Source organism: Vicugna pacos, chromosome 25, assembly GCF_048564905.1.
Source record: "Vicugna pacos chromosome 25, VicPac4, whole genome shotgun sequence".
In the NCBI taxonomy this organism is placed as follows: domain Eukaryota; kingdom Metazoa; phylum Chordata; class Mammalia; order Artiodactyla; family Camelidae; genus Vicugna; species Vicugna pacos.
The window spans coordinates 16,610,789-16,631,623 of NC_133011.1; the positions used below are offsets into that span (position 1 = coordinate 16,610,789).

The window sequence follows — 20,835 nt, forward strand, 5'->3', positions numbered from 1 at the left end:
CTAAGTGATTTTTCTCCACTGGGTTCCTCCATTGGATAGTGGCTTAGCACTATGTCTCAGGGTTCAGATACAGGGCTTATTATGTATTCTGACTTGGTCATATGAAACTGTGCCTCAGTTTCTTCATTTTTTGTAGAATGGAGATGTATAAAATGGAGATTATCTCACAGCATCATGTAAAATGGATTAAATAATATTAATAAGGTGATCAGAAAGAGCCTAGCACATAGTAATTACTATAATTCAGTGTTTTTATCTATATATTCCATTTATTACTATTTTAGATTAGACCATTGTTTATAATATGGTTATGTCTATATAAGTAATATTATACTATGATTATATTTCTCTCTCATACAATATTTTGTTTTTCTTGGAGTTAATAATTGCCTTTTTTTTGGTGGGGGGAGGTAATTAGGTTTATTTATTTACTTATACTTTTTAAGGGAGGTATTGGGGATTGAACCCAGGATCTTATGCACGCAAGGCACATGTTCTCCACTGAGCTTTACCGTCCCCCCAATAATTGGCTTTTTATGTGTATATTTGCCTAGTTTTCTGTGTATCAAACTCTCCACCAGAAGTATGGCTTTTTTTTTCAATATATTCAGACCATTAGGTAATTTATCAAATCATCTCTGCCTAGAAGATATTACTCCTGAATCCCTCTGTGCTCCTACTCCAGTCTGCAAAGGCTGTTCTCTAGATATTCTGCACAGCAGTCAGTCATCGCAGGATCTACCTTCATCAGCTTTCTGGGTATTTCCTGCCTCTCTCCCTCGTGCTTCCTAAATCCTCTGACTTCCTCTTTCTTGATTTACTACCCCCTCATTTTAGTGCAGCAAAGTGTACTTAGAAAATAAAATCCTTCTACTAACAGGTTAAATTAAAAGTCTTCTAATACTAAAACTGTCATGCTATGCTCACATTTGGTTGACAGTTTAGTTGGGTATGGAACTCTAGTTTGGAAATAAATTTCACTTGGAATTTTGAAATCATATCTTCATTGTTTCCTGGCCCTGTGAATCTTAAACTATCTATGGTGAAAGATCAGCTTTTAAGAAATTTCTAGTCTGTTGAGGATCAGTATTATGTAAAATACAATAAAAATGTCACAGCAGTGTCCAGCTGTGATAAAATTTCCTAAGTGCTTATTATTACTTTTTATTCTTATCAAAAACCAATAACAAACATTTTGCACACTTTTATTGGGTTGTTTAAAAACCTTTAAAAAAGTACATACTTGCAGCATCTAACCCTCATACTATTTTCTGATTTTGTGTTTAATACCTTTGATCATTATCCTTGACTGTTGTTATTATTCAGATTAATTATTCTTAATTTTCTGAACCTTCTTCCTTCTTTTTCTATTTTCTGTAAAATAATTTGCTTAGTCAGCTTCATTGATTCTTGTCTTCTTTGCAGATGATGTATTAAACTGAAAATCTGTTTCTGATCTAGCTTGTCAAGTTATAATGGTAACTAATATGTCATTTAATGTGCGCTCTTCTATTACTTTTGCCACAGATATGATTCACATGAGGATACTGTGGCTTAGAGAGACTGACTTGCAGACAACTTGGTTGTGCCTCTGCCTTTTCTATTACTCTACCTCTAAAAGTGACATTTCGCCCGAAGTCTGTTTGACTAGGTGTTTTACTTCCTATCATTTTTACATAGATTCTCTATTAAAAAAAGAATGAGTCTCAAATCATTCTTAGCCTCACATTTTGAAATTTCTCTTTTTTGGCAGTCTGAAAAAAATCTGTCCTTTTACTTTAGGTGGAAATCTGGGCATCTTTCTTCTAGGTTGTCCCTGAATGAGAACTGGGAGTGGTAGGGACGGGGGACAGCTGGCATTTACTGAGAATCTTTGCGTGAGGTTTTTTTGCTCATATAATTTTTGTATCCACGCAGAGGCCATCCTTTTCTCCGCCAGCAACCTTCCTCCAAAAAACTTCCCCAAAAATGCTGCCCATGTTTCTTTCCTCTTCTGTTCTCTGAGGCACTCTTGTGCTTCTGCAGGTGGACTCTTCTCCATCTATTTCTAGCTCACTTGTTTTCTCCTACATTATTTGTTTTTAGGTATAGGTTTTGATCTGCACATATCCCAGCTATTGAGGAATCTTTGTTTGACCATCAGCTCCGTTTTTCACCTGTTCAGAATGAATTTTGTTTTTCAATTATAGTACATCTCCCTTTTGCGGTAATTCTTTCTCATTCTGAACTTTATTATATGTAAAGAGGAATATTTTGACAGTCATATTATGGATATTGTTTAAATATAAATAATATAAGAAGCAGAGATATTTCATAAAACTAGGAACAAAAAAGAGATAAGATTGCTTATCAACAGTATTATTTTACAGGCAAAAAATTTCAGAACCCCAACAATAAGAAGCATCACACCTTTGTCTGGAATTCCAGGTCTGTTATATGACAGCTGAAATATCTTTTTTGGTTTATAGTAGTTAATTAATTTGTTTTTTGTTTTTTAGTATATAAAATTACTATGATACCTGAAAATTTATAAATCTCATTTTTTGATTCTAAAATAACTAAAAGAATTTTTAAATGCTTTTCAATATCTACATCTGAATCTATTATACTGTATTCAACTCTCCCTCTATTAGACATTCAGCTGACTTCCAGTGTTTCTTATAATAACTATAGTTATATTAGTTTATAATTCCAACAGGAATATGTGAGAATGCCCTCTTAACCTTGACAATTCTAGGTATTCTTTTTTTTCAATAATTTGTATAAAAATATAGTAGGGCTTTTTCCTAATTTTTCTAATTCTTTTGATTTATGTAATTAATTTTGTATTTATTAACCATTTGTATTTCTTCTTTGTACAAATTACTGGTTCATCTCCTGGTAATTTAAGGCTATTCAATCTTTCCCGTATTAAGTTACAAGAATTCTTTGATTTTAAGACTATTAACCATATATATGTTGTATAGGTGGGAAATATTTTTTGAATTTATTATTTGCTTTTAAAATCTATTAATGATGTTTCTACTAGACAATTTTTATTATCAAATCTGTAGATCTTAACCTTTTTACTTCTCCCTTTATTTTTATGCTATAGAAGATCCCACCATCCTAATTATTATATACAATATAAATAATATAAATAAAATATATAAATTTTCACTTATTTTTTGAGAGTTTTTATGGTTTTATTGTTTATATTTGATTCTTATTTCACCTAGAATTTATTTCATTTTTTGGTATAAGGCAGGGATCTTATTTACTTTTTTTCAAATAAATCACCCACAATCCAAGCAATATTAATTGAATAATTCATAGTGTCTTCCATGAAACACCTCTTTAATCTGTAAATACTTATAGATACCTCTTTAATACTATAAATATTCATTTACAGTTTATTGTATTTGGTAGAAATTTCAGAACAATGCTAAACAGTAGTGGTGAACACAAGATGTAAGTGTCTAGATGCTGGTTTTATTGGGAAAAACCCTAGAGTTTTAATATTAAGCACATGGGTAAATGAATAGATAATCTTACACAGAACTTTTTGTTTGTTTTTAGGCACACTAATAACAATCCAAGGCAGAATCTTCACTGACGTCTATGGAAGTAATACTGCACTAAGCTCAAACGGGAAAAATGTTAGGATTTTGAGGTAAATTTTTTTATTGTTTATTTTTATTTTATTTTATTTTTATAAACATGTTCTAGGGCTCAAAGGAATAAGTAATTTTATGAACCAGAAGTTGGGGCAAATTTTTTTTTAATTGAAGTATAGTCAGTTTACAATACTGCGTCAATTTCCAGTGTACAGCATAATAATTCAGTCATACATATACCTACATAGATTCCTTTTCATATTCTTTTTCATTATAGGTTACTACAAGATATTGAATATAGTTCCCTGTTCTATACAGTATAAATTTGTTGTCTATTTTGTATGTAGTAGTTAGTAACTGCAAGTCTCGAAAATTTTTGATACTGAAACATATTCTTATCACTCACAGATTAGATATGATATCCCATGAATAATGGCTCCAGTGATACTAAAAACCCCTGCAGTGTGATGGTATTAATCAGTGCTTTTCAACCACAGTATAGGAAGAAAAATAGACTATTGCATGATTCATTGGCATAGAAGCAATGGCCAATATAGCTTTCTCTTTTGGTCTGACATAATTGCTTACTTTTCTGTGATGAATTTTATTAATAGAAGGTACATGGAAGCAAGTCCCGTAGTTCAAATTGGGCTAAAGTCATAGAACTTCATTACTGGAGAACTTACTTAATCTAACTGCCTCATTTTACACATATTTTTTAAAAAACCTCTGAAGCCTGGAGGTCTATTGCTTAGTCAAAGTCAGGAGGAAAACCCGAGTCTTCTAACAGGCAGTTTGGCACTGTGTCTTTTACCCATGGTGTACAGGAAAGTGCTGAAACTAAAACAGTCACTAACTTATTAACAAGCTAGGATTTGAATCCTGGTTCCTCCAGATACTAACTGTGGATCAGATGGTAACACTGGCTGATTAACTAACCTTTAGGACAGGAAACTAGCACCGTCACTAGGGTTATCTTCCTATAGCTTAGGTGGGGTTATCTCAATCCTGCCTTAAAAGACTGAAAGTCCTGTTCATTTCCTACAGAAGGAAGTACTGAGTCAGTATCACAGCTTTCAAGATGCTTCATTCTTACTGAACACGTGTAAAATGGATAAATTAAATAATAATTCAGACAGCACATAATAATAATTCGGCATGTACATATGCATATATAATTTTGTAAAACATGCAGTTTGAAAAGTTTTACTAAATAAAATCAAGATAATTTATCTGGCATTTTATGAGGTAGAAGTCTCAATTAAATCACATTTGCATGAATCTATAATATTCTGGAAAAATTCATGCTGATTCCTTATATATAATAAAAGAACCACTAAATAGAGAAATAAATAATTAGTGTTTTATATGGACAGTTTAGTATAAACAGTTATTTTTGTCTACTTCCATATAGTTGAATGTTATGAATAGCTTATATTCCAATTTTTAGCTTGGGTTTCAAAGCCATCCTTTCCATAATGATGCAAGGAAATAGAAATTTTAACTTTCAGAGTGATTCCTTTTTTCCCCCACTGTGGTTGAAATTTACTTCTGTTTAATACAAAGAAATAGATAGAAATTATTTCATGAAATCACAGAATCACAGTTAAAAGAGACCTGAGAGGTGAGGCTGCCCACTCCTTATATTTTGGTAACCCTGAGATACTGTATATAAATATAGAAAAAAATTCACACAGCTGTTATTCGGAGAGGCGAAGGTTTTAGAGCCATGCTTATCTCATTTCTACCACATTCATTGTAACACTGGGGCCCTCAAGGCATTTCATTGTGCCTGAATTCTGTTAGCGGGAAGCAGTGGGCTGAGTCCTGGGCAGAAAGTCAGGAAGCCCAAAATGCTTAAGCTGCTTCTGCTTCTCACAAGTCTTTACAATTTAGCCAAATCTCCACATTCAGACGGGGTACAAATGATAGAGGATATGAAAATGACTAAAGGACCTAGTGCTTACAAAGGAGCTTTTGGTCTAAAAGGTCAGATGAGAAAAAAAAAAAACATCTAAATATATGTATTTAAGACCAAATAGGGTAGTACTGCCAATGGTCTGGGCAAACCCAAACCATTGTGGGGGTTGCAGGGTATAGTTGAGAGCATACGCTGGACCACGGCTGTCCGGATTTGAATTCCTGCTCTACCCCTTACTGGCTGTAGGTTTGGGCAGACTGCTTAACCTCCCTGCCTCAGTCTCTTCATCTGTAAAATGGAAGGATAATAGTTACTCACCCATAAGATAGTTGCAAGGACTAAATGTAGTAATTAACTATAAATGTTGGCTGCTGAACTTCTTATTTAGTTGCAGTGAGGCAAGAGTTTAGAAGGGGAATATGAATTCATGAATCTGTATATTGGGCGCAGTAATTCAGTTTACTTTCTTTATAACCGAAGATAATGATAAATTAAAGAATTTGTGTGTAAAAGTATATTGAAAAGTTCAAAGTTCTCTGCAAATGGAAGTTCCTACTTTTTATAGTTCATGTTTGTATCTGGCCTTATTTTGTGTCTGGAATTTGCCGTCCCAGAAGCTGGCGGGGGGGTTATTCCGGTGTTGTAGAGTGAGATTCCAGTTACCTGCAAGCCTCCAATCTACCAGGTTCTGTCAGCCTTAAAGCAACAGGTTGAGTTTATCAGCTGGGGAAATGCAAAGGCAGATTTTCTTCTTAGCTTCTAATCCTTCTCAGCTTCTTGATCCTGTTTCATTGGCATTGATGCTATTAGACATTCTCTTCATCCTGATTACTTTGTGGGACCTTTGCTGTGACCTTACCTAATTCCTACAGTATGAAACTTAACTACAAAATTATATTTTAAATTTGACTTAATTGAACTTCAGGTGGAAGAGTTCCCATTATCTACATTTTTTATTCTTTTTTATGGATTTTATTTTATTTGGGGGGGGAGGTAATTAGGTTTATTTATTTATTTATTTTAATGGTGGTACTGGGGATTGAACCTTGGGCCTTGTGCGTGTTAGACACACACTCTAGCACTGAGCTATACCTACCCCTACATTTTCTGTTCTACAGATATTTATCACTTTCTAACACACTGAATATAATATGATTATCATATTTATTATCATTCTTCCCCAGTCAGAATGTCAGTCCCATAAGCTCAAAGGTCTTTGTTCTGTTCACTGATGTGTTCCACTATCAACAGCAAGAACTGCAACATAATAAGCAGTCTATACATGTTTGTTGAGTGAGTGAGTGAGTGAGTGAGTGATGGATAATAATAAGTGATTGAGAGAAGAAGATATAAGGTGTCAGTAAACTTGGTGGGAGAACATTTTGAAACGATTTATTAAGCATTACTTGATCTTTCCCAATAAATTATTTATACAGAGTATATACTGGAGGAATGCCCTGTGAACTTCTCATACCACAATCTGATAATCTGTAAGTAATTCACATAATTTTTTTCAAAAAATAAATAGTGGATATCAACACACTAAATTTAGTAGTAATTCTTAGCAATGTTGCATAGCTGAATGCTTTATAATGCAGTATAAATTATAATATTTAATATAGTAAGTTATCCATCATTTGTGTAGTTAGATGTAACCTGATATCCCCTGTCTCCAGTATAGTATGATATAAACTATTACATAGATTATTATGAGAAAGATGATTTGAGAAATATCTTTATCAAATAATTGTTTCACTTGGTAGCGTTTTAAATTCTTTAAAGGAATATCAATGGGGATAGCCAAATTAATTACAAAATATTTAATTTTTAAATGAAGTTTTCTTATTTTATAAAGTCAATAACTTCAACCAGGTCTAGGAAATATTTTCATTTTACAAAAATTCTTGTTGTAAGCAACAGTATCTATCCTGATACACATTCTGAAATTCATAAGATGTTTTTAAGGGAAACATAGTATTTTGAAACTTTAGTGTCAGTATGAACTTTTAAATTAACATATATATTTTATTAGGTATGGTCTAAAACTAGATCGCCCAAATGGAGACATGGGTTCTATGATTTGTAAGACGACTGGAACTTACATTGGTAAGTGCTGATCATCATTCTTCAGAGTTCTCAGAAAAGCCTGGCTATTCATTCTTCAGAGTTCTCAGAAGAGCCTGGCTATTCCCTTGTTTTGTATTCTCCTGGGTCTCTCCTGTAGCCTCATCCCTTTTTTTTAAAGTTAGTATTAACTTGGCTTCTTTTCCGTGTCATGTAAGCATGTATGAATTACCTTTTTCCTAAGGTTTATATTGAAGGTAATTTTCAAATTTCTTTTTTCTTTTCTTCTGTCATCTGGATGATTCCATTACTAATTTAGCTGTTTCCTCTGTAGCCTTAATTTTATTCTGTTTTTTCCCCTTTGCTCTATGTACTTCAGACACATAAACCTTTTAGTTTTTGAGTGAGCTTTATTCCTTCTGTCTCAGGGCCTTCATCAACTTCCTGTCCTGAGAATTTCAGATTAAAGGTTGTGTTTTCAAAAATGCCTTCCCTGATCCCCTGCCTTGTATTCTCAAAAATCACTCTCCTTTTCCTTGATTGCTTTATCACAATTTTTAGTTCTCTATGTCATTGCTTTTAACGGACTGTATCCTACACTTTCATATGCTCTGTGAGGAAAAGAGCAAACCGTGCTCACCCTCCATCTCTCAACCTAGAGCCGAGTGTCTGACCCAGGTAAACAGACACTGAATGAAAGAAACTGAAGGCATTATGGTTACATATATGTTCTTTCCTTCTTCTCTGTTCATTATTATATTTTGTCAGGTTTTTCTGATTTTAACCTTAAGACATCTTATTTTGTATATTTTAAAGTACTAGGTACTTTTTAAATATATTTCAGTTTTCATTTCTTTGATGATAAATAGATGGTTGTGTAAAATACAGTGTTAATTTGTATTTCTTTACTTTGTTTTTAAATCAGCTTTATAATATATAGTTATTGTTATTTTGTGATTGAGAATTTAATTGATTGTGTATTTTAATTAATTCCAGGTCATCACAATGTCAGCTTCATCTTGGATAGTGATTATGGAAGGTAGGTCATTTTGTAAATAATGATTTTCATAATTGATTCAACCGGGTAAATAAAATAAAAGTGTATATTTACTTTGTGCTATAGATCCCAAGATTAAAAAATTGATCACCTTCTCCCCCTATATTAACATTTACGGGATCTGTAACTTTCAGTCATAGTTTGTGCCTTTCAATTATTGGGAAATCTAGCATTACCTAAAATAATAAATTAAAAAAATCTTTGGTTGTGATATTGAAGCGTTATTTTATGTTTTGTAGCCCTTCATATATAATTTAGATTGTTTTGGTAACTAAGTAATTAAATTTTGATTTGAACTAATGTAAGAATAAATAAAACCTCATGGTTAATATTACCTGATAATAGTTTTCTTTTAAAGTATCAGAACAAGTAGAGTTGTGAAAGATGGTAGTTCTAGCTTTTGATTGTTAATTTTAATGCCAATGTTAATAACTTGTATTTGTGATTTGTAATAAAACTAGAACTTATATTTCCAGATATTCTACATCCTAATTTCAGTAAGCAAGACCATCACACGTTTGTAGAAATATCAGAATATGCAAATCTCAACACATGTTGCAAATCTTATTGATAATAATAATGAGCATTTAGTGGCAGGCATGATATGAAGCACTTTACATATATTATCAAGTTTAATACTCCCAAAGGACCTATAAATTGAATGTTATCATCCACCCCATATTGCACACTGGGAAAATGAGACTCAGGAACATTAAATGATTTGCTCCAGGATATTCCGCTGGCAGGAAGCAGAGTTAGTGTGTGAACCCACGCAGTCCAACTCCAGGGCCTAAGCCTTTTATTCCAGTGCTCTGCCAGGACTGATGGAGGGTTTCAGTCACAGAACCACGTCCCATCACCATCCTGACCCAGGATTCTCTACCGTGGTAGGATCACCGCATTCCTGAGAGCAAATGTTTTGGGGCATTTGTTGGCTGGCCCAGTAACTGGAGCATGTTAATGGCCTTTTATGGGCAGGACCATGATGTGCCAAGCCTAAATGAATTGTTCTTCCCAAAATGTCATGTCATCTCCCATTAGAAAAATGAGCCAGTTGATAGAGATCCAAGTATGTCACATTAGTTAGCCATCCAATACTAATATATCTGTAATAGACCAGTGATAAGATAGGTCTATTGATTTATTTTTGTCTCTGAAGAGAGACTCAGTGATTAACATGTTTGGAAATAATGGCAGTATTATAATCAAAGTAGATGTTATTCCCGTCCAGTGTTTACAGATTGCAAGAGAAGGATGAGATTTGGTCCCTGCATGTATGGAAATGGAGTTGACCTGGTGAGACCAAATCCATTATCATTGTATTTAGAGATAAACTAGTTCTAGACATCCAAAGGTGATAGTGGGCTGGTAGTGGGCTGGACACTTAATTATAAAACTATATAGACTACACCAAAACCATGAAGAATATTATACTTCAAAACAAACCAGACTGGATGAAATGTAAACAGGGCTAAGATTAACCTTTATGACTCACAGTCCCAAGACTTAACTGTAGTTTTCTGCATGGACATAGCATGGCCTACTTACATATAACTTGGTAAGATAGGACAATCGGATTTTATTGAAAAATATTAGGAAAACATGTTAGAAGCAACAATTATGGAGTTTTAAATGATTTCCTGAATATGGTTCTTTTATGCTCTCAATGTCATTCTTCCTAAGGTGAGAAAAATGAATTCTTAGTTCTGAGTCTGTATGAAAGGTACTAATTGCCAAATCCATCATATGTCTCTCAGAGAAATAATTATCCAAAAATAGAAGGTTTGAGTGATCAAGCTTGAATGTGATTGATAAGTGTACATAAATCAATATGCAGCAATAACATGCCCTTAAATTTTTAATTTTAAAGAGCCAGCAAATTTGTACTTATATTGGTGAAAATATTGCATAAGATTGTTAATTCTGTGAACTTGACTTATAATTCTTTCGTTATTGTTAAGACAATAGCATTCCTTTTGTATTAATGTCTCAGAATTAAAGGAATTGTGTTTCTGAATTAAACAATCCTATGAATTTAATATAACTGTTAAAAATATGACATTTACTATTTAAAAGCCTAGTTTTAAAATGTTAAGTCACTTTATAAGTTATCAAAACCGTATTTTACAAATTTCAAGAGCATTCCTAAATATCAAATGAACCAATTAAGGACCACTGTGGTACCCATTTTGTATTTATTTTTATAGCCAACCTTCTCTCTTCTATTACCCCAAGTTCAAACAACAGCTGTTCCAAACTGATAAGGTTCAGATGAGGCTGCCTTAATTGAGAAATGTCTAGCCATTATCAGTGAATTAGTGAAAATCACCTCAATGTCATACCAAATAAATTACATCCTAATTTTATTTTAGAAGGCAATTTCCCCACCAACTTCAGAAACAGAGTTAATTTTTCAGATGCGGGATCTGACCACAGACAATATTGTTGGAACTGGCATCATTTCAGATCTTTGAGAAATCAGTTGAAAGGCCGATAACATAAAAATGTGAAATCCAATATGCACTTCTTAAATAACTAATTTAGCATGAAATATTTTCAGGGACTCTTTAGCTTTGCAAATGTGCATTATAATGCCTGTGTTAGATTTACAGGGAATTAACTATTGGTCTCTACCACCAGGTTTGCATTTTCCTTTTAGATTCCAGTTCAGTGTGTTATAATTGTGATGAATGGGTTTTAGGTCTTAACACTTGAGTTTTTAAACTTTTTTAATTATGAATTTCATTGAGGTAATAAAAAGAACAGCGTTTAATTTCTAGGATCAATTTCTTCCCTTCCTAACCCTCTTGGCTGTGGAAGTGCAAGTGTGTAGCTGTCAAAATTGTGAATAGACTCTGTGTTTATTAAGGGTGACTTAAGTCTGGTGGATTGTTGTTAACTTGCTTTGATCCCTTTGTATTCTCCTGCAAATTAGGGTCAGGAGAGGAGAAAGGTGTAGTACACAGGTTAGGAGGCAGGGTTCTGGACTGAAACTGCCAGGGTTCAAATTCTGTTTCTGCTGCTTTACTGTCTTTGTGATCTTGAGTAAGATAAAAATTCTCAGTTTTACCTACCTCACAGGGTTGGTGTAAAAATTAAATAACATAATAAATTAAAAGCTTTAAAAAAAACTTAGCATACCTGATAAGTGTTCAACAGTGCCAGCTTTTCTGACACTGAATGGGTTATAATAGTATGGAGAGCCCCGGGGTGGTCAGCAGAAGAGCCCAGCTTTTATGAAGGGTAATCCTCCTGTCTCTTTATTGTTTTATGTTAATATAAATTCTTACTTTATTGACTATAATTTATACATAATAAAGTGAACATATTTTAAGTGTGCAGTTCAGTGAGTTCTGACAAATATACATTTGTGTATTTGTATGTTTGTGTAATCAGTAAGTACATCAGAATACAGAACATTTTCATCTTCCTCAAAATTCTCTCCTGCTCCTTTGTAAATTAAATGATTTCTGTCACTAAAGTAAAAAAAAAAATTTCCTAAAATAAAGGTCACTTTTAAAGCAGGAATTTTTACTTTTTTTTTAAACAGGAGTTTCCCACAAAAAATGGCATATTTTGTTTCTTCTCTCAATAAAATTTCAATGTTTCAAACATATGCAGGTATGTAACCTTTCTGTGTATGTGTGTGTGTTTTGTGAAACAGGGAGGGAGAGAGATATGTATACTTCATTTCATCAAGTCAAATACAACAATGATTGTAAAGTATACTATATTATTTTGTGTAATACTAAGAAAGGAAAAACACCTAAGATGAGGAGTTTAACAGGAAGCCCTGACATTAAGCTAGAATCCTCAAAACTACATTTCTGGTGTAAGATTGATTGGGAAATAAACTTATCACATTAGAAGAGACAGCAGGGAAACTTGTGCAACTCAACTTGGGCTATTGGTCAAAGGAGGAAAAAAAGATCTTTGCTGTCAGATTAAACCACAAGCCAGCACTCTTTGAGATTTATGCTCTCAGTGTGGCCCCAGAATGATCCTCAAGCAGATCATAATTTATTTTAATTTAAAGAGGTCTCAGATTGGTAGTGCCTCTGGTAAGAGTGTCCGAAGCAAACTCAGATTCTCCTAGAATAATTGTACTTTGTTTCATGTCTGTGGCGATTCAGATTTCAAAGATGTCCAAATGTGGGGAAAAAAATTGTGTCTTGGAATGAATCAAATATGATCTGTCTTGGCTTTTTCTAGGAACTTATTTAATGTGAAACTCATATGTAAAAATACATAGAACTTTGATAGGTTGAACGAATAAGAATAAATTTTAATAAAAGTCTACCGTATATCATGCACTTGGCTATTTTACCAGTGTACCTAAGACTTTTATATATAAAGCCACAAGAATTCTCATCATACTTAATGTATTGGTAGGTGAGAAAAATATAAATGTAAGGTGTTGGCCCATAAATACAAGAAAGATTCATTCTTCAAGAGCATGGGAAGAAGAGGCTGTTCTCCCGCCTTCCTGCTCTCTTCTGGACCCAAACATCTGTGCTCAGCCCAGATTTTCCTTACTCTCTGGATCCTTCCATTACCAGAGTCTCTTTAGTACCAGTTACCACTAACGCCTGGTCCCCAGGGGATGTAGGTGTCTGTGAAAGCCATGTTTATCGTCCTCTTTGCGGGACTGCATCAGAGACAAAATAATGAAACCCCTGAATCATTCATTTGGTAACTCAGTACCTGTGCTGTGCTATGTGCTGTGCTATGTGCTGTGGCTAGGTAATTTGGAAAATCTGTAAAAAGTCAGACACCTAAGTTTATGTGTATTATTCATGGTGTTTTCTTTCATGTGCTTCCCCTCCCCGCTCCCAGAGGTCACTACGATTTCACCTTCACAAGGAAGCGTTCAAGGTGGCACCACGCTAACAATAAGCGGACGGTTCTTTGATCAGACAGATTTCCCAGTCAGAGTTCTAGTTGGAGGTATTTTTCATGATTTTTAATATATTACTGTATAAGAACAAGTCCTGCCTTTTCTTTAATAATGTGTAAGAAGAATAACAGCCTTTTCTCAATTAATGTCTTAATTTTAAAGTAGCTGGGTATTTGCAGATGGGCATTTGGTTCTGAGACTTGATGCTTTTCCCACTGCAATCTTCCAGTGAGGACCACTCCTTTCAGCCTTACATGACCAGGATTTGGGCTCTGAGGTGGTCACAGAGGGCACTGCATAGCAGTATCGTGGCTGCTGTCAACAAATTCCTTGCCACACTCAGAGATGCATGCCCCCTTTGTTTAATAGACTCTTAAATGTCCTTTTTGAACTATTGTTATTTCCCAGTGGGTTGGCTGATTTGGGGGAAATTTAAACGTGTTTAGGGATACTCTCTTCATCCTCTTGTCATATGCTGTGCCTTGTCTGGACATCAGTAGTTACTGATGATATTGGCCTTGGAAAGAGCATTAATTAATGTGTTATATATTCACAAATGCACAGAAGGCTTGACTCTCTGGTTATGCACCATTTTCATATGTCTGGTCCAGATCTGACCAGAGGTAGGGAGCTGGGCAGCTCAAATGGGAGGCTGGGGATGAACGTCATAGTGGAGATCTTCCTACTTAGTTACAGTGACCTTACCTACCTTGATGGACAGGATGCCTTCCCTAGCACCTGGCATGTAATTTTTCTGATATAGCCCTATTCTCAGGTGCTTTCTGCTTTTAAGGACTCTGCCTGTGAGCCAGCCAAACTGTGATTTTGAGAAAAGAAGTTCATAGAAAGCAACCTTGTGTAACATTTGTACAGTGTCTTCTATCTCCATGAATCCTTGCTGGCCACCTGCATAAATATTAAAATCTAGGCCAAAAGTCTTTAAAATTTCATATAATATGTTATCCTGATCAGATATTTTGTTTTAAATATTGAAAGCATGGACATGAAATATTTTTAATTTATAGAATGTGTTTTATGATCTGGCATTAGGATACAGCTGATACACAGAGATAACATGTTAATTTTTATTGTATTTCATTGCCATTAATGTGACAGCCAGATTTGTGATTTTTGAATCTTCAATAATTTCTTGAAAATAATTATTATTTGGTATCTTCCCTTTACTCCAAACAAAATGTGTTAGAGTGGTTTATTATACTGTTCAAATGTACTTTTTTCCAGTTCAATTATCTTGCATCCCCAAAGCATTCAAAGTAGTGAAAGGTTGTGTTGAAGTATAAATTTTCCAGACCACCAAACAAAACTTGGCAAATACACTTTCCTCCATCTCCCTTGCCTCATTATTCGTGGGTTATTTCCATTTCAGTAAATAGTGAAGGAGAGCTGACCTTACATGAGGTACCATGAGGGGCACATGGGGTCTAAAATGTAGACTCTTCCTCAAGTCTAATTGTGCTTGTGTGTAAGTACCGTCATTCTCATTTAGCCCCTTGTCTGTTTTGGTTTCAATCTGCCTGTGAAAATACCATTTACCAGTTATTATCCCTTTTGCTTTCATCTGAAAAACTTGGACAAAACCACCTAAGAGGACTGGGATCATCTACCTTCGTAAATTCTGAACATCGTGAATCTATTCAGAAACTTTACTCTCAGGAACAAAATATAAGGCTTCACTTTGGACCCAGAAGTAAAATCTTTTTATGATAGCATCGTTTCATTAAATATTTAATTTTTTTCTCAGAGATTATGAAATATTCTAACTCAGACTTCTGAGATTTTGCCAGGAAAATGTTGCCTTGTGGAAGCACAACAATTAATGAATGATAAGCGTTAATGGAGAACATGTAAAGGAAATGAAGACCCACCTTTGCCTCTTGCTTGTGCAACTTGGTTTTGGTTGAAATCCAGATAAGCTGGTGTGATTTGCATTCTGAAGCTCTGTAGTAATAGTTCTGCCCTTGCTTCTCTGTAGGTCAAGCCTGTGATATTTTGAATGTCACAGAAAATAGCATATGTTGCAGAACGCCCCCTAAGCCTGATATTCCCAGAACTGTATATCCAGGTAAGTTGCCGTAAGAGAGAAGGACCATTTCTATATTTGCACAGGGAAAATTTTATTGACAGGTATCTTTAGTGTCTTAGTCCGTTCAGGCTCCTATGACAGAATGCCATGGACTGAGGAGCTTGTAAGCAACCTTGATCTCGCACAGCTCTGAAGGCAGGAGTCAACGGCCTTGGCCCTGGCAGACTGGGTGTCTCGTGAGGCCTGCTTTCTTCTAGATGAGGCCTTCCTGGGGCCAGGGGCTCTGTGGGGTCTCTTTCATAAAAGCACTAATCCTGTTCATGGGCTGTTCATGGCCTCAACGCTTCCCAGAGGCCCCACCTCCTAACACCATCACACTGGGCATTAGGTTTCAACACCTGAGTTTTGAGGGATGTGAACACTCAGCTGGTAACAACAGTAACAGAAATATTATTTGAACTTTTTAGAGTTTGTAGTGAGACATAATACATTTCTTCCTAGCTTTTTTCTTTATACTTTCTGGACTAGGAAATACTTCTATTGAAAAAGCTGCCTCAAGGCTGCAGCAGTGGAGGTAAACCTGGCCTAAGTTCCTCAGACACCTTGTGAAAACAGCATGTTTCTGTTGATAGGTTAGGAGGGTGCCTTCATTTCAAATCAAATGATTATTACTAAATGTTGGTACAAGCTACATGGAGAGTTCTCAGGTGCTTTTTTCCTGCTTGAAACATAAATGGCAGAGGTTAAATCCTTGTCTAGAATGATTTAGAAGTGATAACAGGGATGGAGGGAAGTGGAACTCAAAATTCTGTCACCTGTGGCCAGTGAAAGTGGACTGGAGCCTTGATATCTGCAGCTAGACCCCTGGGCTCCTGTGCACATGTGCGAGTGGACTCTGTATCTCATCTTGTGCACCCAATGAAATCAGCTTATAATTGTCTCATTTCCTGGTATTTGAAGTCGAATAAATTCAGCTTATTAACCTCCTAAATTTCCTTGTTTTGAATGATTTGTTTTTAAATGACCAGTTTAGGAGGAGAATTTCAGTATTTATCACTGATAATGTTAAAGAAAATTGTGGATACCAGAGAACACGGCTGCTGTGAAAGGTTGAAGTACTTAAGCTTTTCTCTAAATGAACTTAGGGCAAGAGGAGTAGCCATTATTTTCCAGGTCCAAACACCCCTGACAAGCTTAAGGCTGCTGGAGGAAGGCCTGATCCAGACTGTGATTCTATGTTAAGGAAGAAAAATTAAAAAGTGAGACACTCCCTTATGATTAGGAAAAGCATTACACTGGCAAGTGTAGGTTCACTTTAATGAGGATGTTCTGTGTCTGATCCTTTCCAAGAAGGAGGTGACATCCTACAGCAGAAGTATGTTGGGAAAAAGAAAAGGAAAAACAAATACTGACAGAAATCTTAAGGCCAACAGTGTCTGTCCTTTGATTAAGTATAAGCCATTAATTGAGTAACTTTTATTAGAGAGGATGATCAAGGTGAAGTTTTTGTAATCAAATGGTTTGAATATTAAAGTTTTGAGTCTTGACTATATAAAGTGACAGCAGTCATATCAAAAATAATTATTATTATTATCTTACATAAAGCACTCACTAAGTACCAGGTATTTTACATATATATGACATCCAACCCCCACAGCAGCCATGAAAATCTTCATACTACTCTCATTTGACATATGTAGAATCTGAGGTACAGACATGTCTTAATAGCACTCTATCCTCTGGGTACAAATATACGCAGGGGTGGGTGTAACTGTTTTGTTCACACACGTGCTCTAAAAATGTGAGTAGGAGTAGAACATCCATAATTGCCACCCAAGTAGAAGACTTCGAGATACAGCATCAAAATTCTGATGAAAGTCTTCTTTTATTTTGTTATGTTCAGGTGGGAGAGGCCTAAAGCTTGAGGTATGGAATAACAGCCGGCCAGTCCATCTTGAAGAGATACTCGAATACAATGAAAAGACTCCAGGGTACCTGGGTGCCAGTTGGGTAGATTCAGCATCCTATGTTTGGCCCACGGAACAAGACGCATTCGTTGCACGCTTCAGTGGGTTTTTGGTGGCTCCGGATTCTGATGTTTATAGATTCTACATCAAAGGTGATGACCGTTATGCTATTTATTTCAGCCAGACTGGACTTCCAGAAGACAAGGTAGGGAAGTCACAGAATACCACTTGATATTATAGAAACAATACGGTGACCTTATATATATTTATTCCATTTATTCGACGCCAAAACCAAAGAATATATCAAAGAATTTATGTGATGGGTTCTTGGCTATTTCAACACAGGTGATATGAACCGTAAAGTCATTATAGAAAACCCATGGCCTAAAAGAAAATGCTTCCGCATACCTAATTTTTCTCTAGCAAAGAAAAAAACATACATTTCCTTTAAAATTGAAGATTATTTTTATTGTGAAAGAATTATAATCACAGGAAATTTGGAGAAGCACACAAATATTTCACTATTCTATTAGATCTGTTTCACTATTACTTGGTCATGAGATTAAAGTCTATTATCTCCTGTCTGTGTCTTGGTTTTTATATAAATAGGATCATATATCCAATTTTATAGTCATTTTTTGGTCACATACTAGTTTTTTCACATATTATTAAATAATTTACATAGCACCATTTTTAATGACTGAATAGTATGTTATTGCATGAGTTTACTAAACTTAGGTAACTTTCCCCATACTGATAAGTTCTTAAATTCTGATTTTTTATGACCATAAATAATACTCTGTTGAACACTTGTGTTCATCAAATTATTCTGTATTTTATGTTATTTCTTTAGGACAGTCTCACAAATGTGAAACTAATAGATCAAATAAAAATAATATTTTATGACTCACTCTATATATATATGGCAAGATTGTCTCCCAAACTGGATAGACAAGTTTAAATTCTTGCCTGTGAAACATGAATTCCAATTTTACTGTAGCTTTTCAGCAAGTTTCCTTTAAAGATGGTATAGTCATTTCTAATGAGAAGCCTAAAGTCTTCTCTTTCTAGTATGCAGACCCATTTGGTGATCCTTGGCAACTTTCAGACCTTCCTTTAATAATCTCACTTGGATTAAGTCCCTCTAAGTTCTCCGTAGAGCAAAAGAATACTTTATTTAACAATAACAATCTTCCTCCCATTATGGGTCTTTCAGTTTCCTATTGCAGTTTTAATGGTCTGTGTGTATTCATGGAACAATGGGGTTGATGTTAGTTAAGGGCAAAAGAAATGAACTGAGCTTTGATAAATTTTTAAAATTCCATTTCATCATGGATAACAGACCTTAAAAAACTGAAGTATTTTCACATTTTTCTATTCATAAAATTTCCATGACTGTCAGAAATAATAAATGATAAATAAATACTGAAAAGTTTTATTAATACATTCTCTCCTCCCTCCCCTGTCTTTTTGGGATAAGATGAGGATTGCGTATCATTCTTCCAATGCCAACAGTTATTTTTCCAGTCCAACGCAAAGATCAGATGACATTCATCTTCAGAAAGGAAAAGAGTAAGATTTTTTTCTTTTCTTTAAGTTCTTGTGTAGTATTTAAAAACTATAAGTTTGTATCTAAAAATATTTTATTTGTTTTGCTGGTAGAAGTGACACTAGTTTATTGGTTTAATTTATGATTAGTCATTCTCTATAATTTTGTCAAGTTTTATTTCTGTATTTTCAAGAATACTGTCATTCAGCTAACCAGAAATTTGAAATCTAAATTATTCTTGTTATAGAAATTATAATTTGGGGAAATTTACTTAATCCTGCTTTAGTTTCTTACTAGGACCTTCCAGTTAATCAAGCCATATAATTTCCCTGCTACTATTTGTCTCTGTTCCTAGAGAAAAATCACAAAACTCATGGATTGGTGCCTCAGTTAATATATTTAATATTCACTGATTTATTCCAGACCCTGGGCCAGGTACTGGAAACTTAATATAAGGGATATTATGATAGACTCCCTGCCCTTACAGAGTATGTTTAGTGCTGAAAGATTAATTCCAGGGAGAAAATTAGGATATCATTCAATGGCTAATAATCCATTTGAATCCAATTCAAAAAGCCATTCAGGACCCTAAGAAAATGAGGAGTAAAAGGCACAATATGTGCAAAACAGCTAAGTTATATGGAGAATCTCAAAAGATTTATTGAAACCATCTTCCATTTACCATTTGCATCTGTTAGGTTTTGCTGCATAAGAAACAATTTCCCCAAATTTAGTGGCTAAAGCAACCCAGTTTTGTAATTGGCTGGGTAGTTATTTTGATACCAACCAGTTTGACTAGCTTAGTTGGTTACTGATGGTCTCGGATGGCCTCATTCAGATATCTGGAGCCTCATCAGTTGGCATGGTGGGAACTTAGATACCTGGGATGCTCACTCCACATGGTCTCTCGTCTTCAAGGAGGCTAGCCCAGGCTTGTCACAATATCCCTGCGGCAAAAAAGGCAATTCATAATGCACGTGTACTTTTTAAGACTCTTCTTGTGTCACATTTGCTAATATCCCGTTGGCCAAAGCAAATGGCCAAACCTAGATTCATTGGGTGAAGAAATGGACTTCACTTCTTGGTGGGAGAAGTTTCTTGTTTGTTTGTTTGTTTGTTTGTTTGTTTCCCATTCTACCACATCACCCTTCAGATAATGATTAGACTGTGCTCATAGGCAGCACGCTGGAGATCTGATGGAGTTGGACAGAGAGAGTTTAGATCAGGGGTACCTGAGAAAAATCACACAGTGTTCTCACTGAAGCCATAGAAATAACGGTGTGAGGAAAGCATTCCATTTTCTCCTCCTTCCTCTGCTATCACCTCTTTACATACTTGAGCATTTTCTCTTTTAGCCAAGATCACTGCGCCAATTCAGGGTAAGTGGGGTACCTCGTTAATACCTACTGCTATTAAATGTCAATACACCTTCAGACTTTGCCTTGACCTTGGAAAATGAGTTTCGTTTACCCGCTTGGCAAGAGCACAGAGCTTGCATGAAAGTGATTCATAATACATCAGCTGCCTGGTGTCTGTGCTTCTGCAAACTAGCGTGGAATTTACACACCGGCACGTACAGTGATGACTGTGAGCTCTAAAATTGAGGCCACTCTAGCCAGTTTATTGCACAGTGGTCCCTGAGGCCTTTCCAAAGGTAGCTCATTTTGCCAATTCATTCTACTCAAATAATATAGCCCCATCTATAAGTGCGTGTCTCTTTGGTCACCCTCTTTTGTACTT

General features: G+C 35.0%; 1 protein-coding gene across 1 annotated transcript in view; it reads left to right on the plus strand.

Moving 5' to 3' along the window:
- Window positions 1-20,835, plus strand: part of PKHD1L1 (PKHD1 like 1) — a 133,471-nt gene that overhangs the window by 11,324 nt on the left and 101,312 nt on the right. Inside the window, exons 5-14 of the mRNA XM_072949613.1 lie at window positions 2,370-2,427; window positions 3,559-3,652; window positions 6,954-7,007; window positions 7,550-7,623; window positions 8,578-8,620; window positions 12,189-12,259; window positions 13,475-13,585; window positions 15,529-15,618; window positions 17,483-17,751; window positions 19,027-19,118. Of these exons, the coding sequence (XP_072805714.1) occupies window positions 2,370-2,427; window positions 3,559-3,652; window positions 6,954-7,007; window positions 7,550-7,623; window positions 8,578-8,620; window positions 12,189-12,259; window positions 13,475-13,585; window positions 15,529-15,618; window positions 17,483-17,751; window positions 19,027-19,118 (956 nt within the window). The remainder of the gene's footprint in view (window positions 1-2,369; window positions 2,428-3,558; window positions 3,653-6,953; window positions 7,008-7,549; window positions 7,624-8,577; window positions 8,621-12,188; window positions 12,260-13,474; window positions 13,586-15,528; window positions 15,619-17,482; window positions 17,752-19,026; window positions 19,119-20,835) is intronic.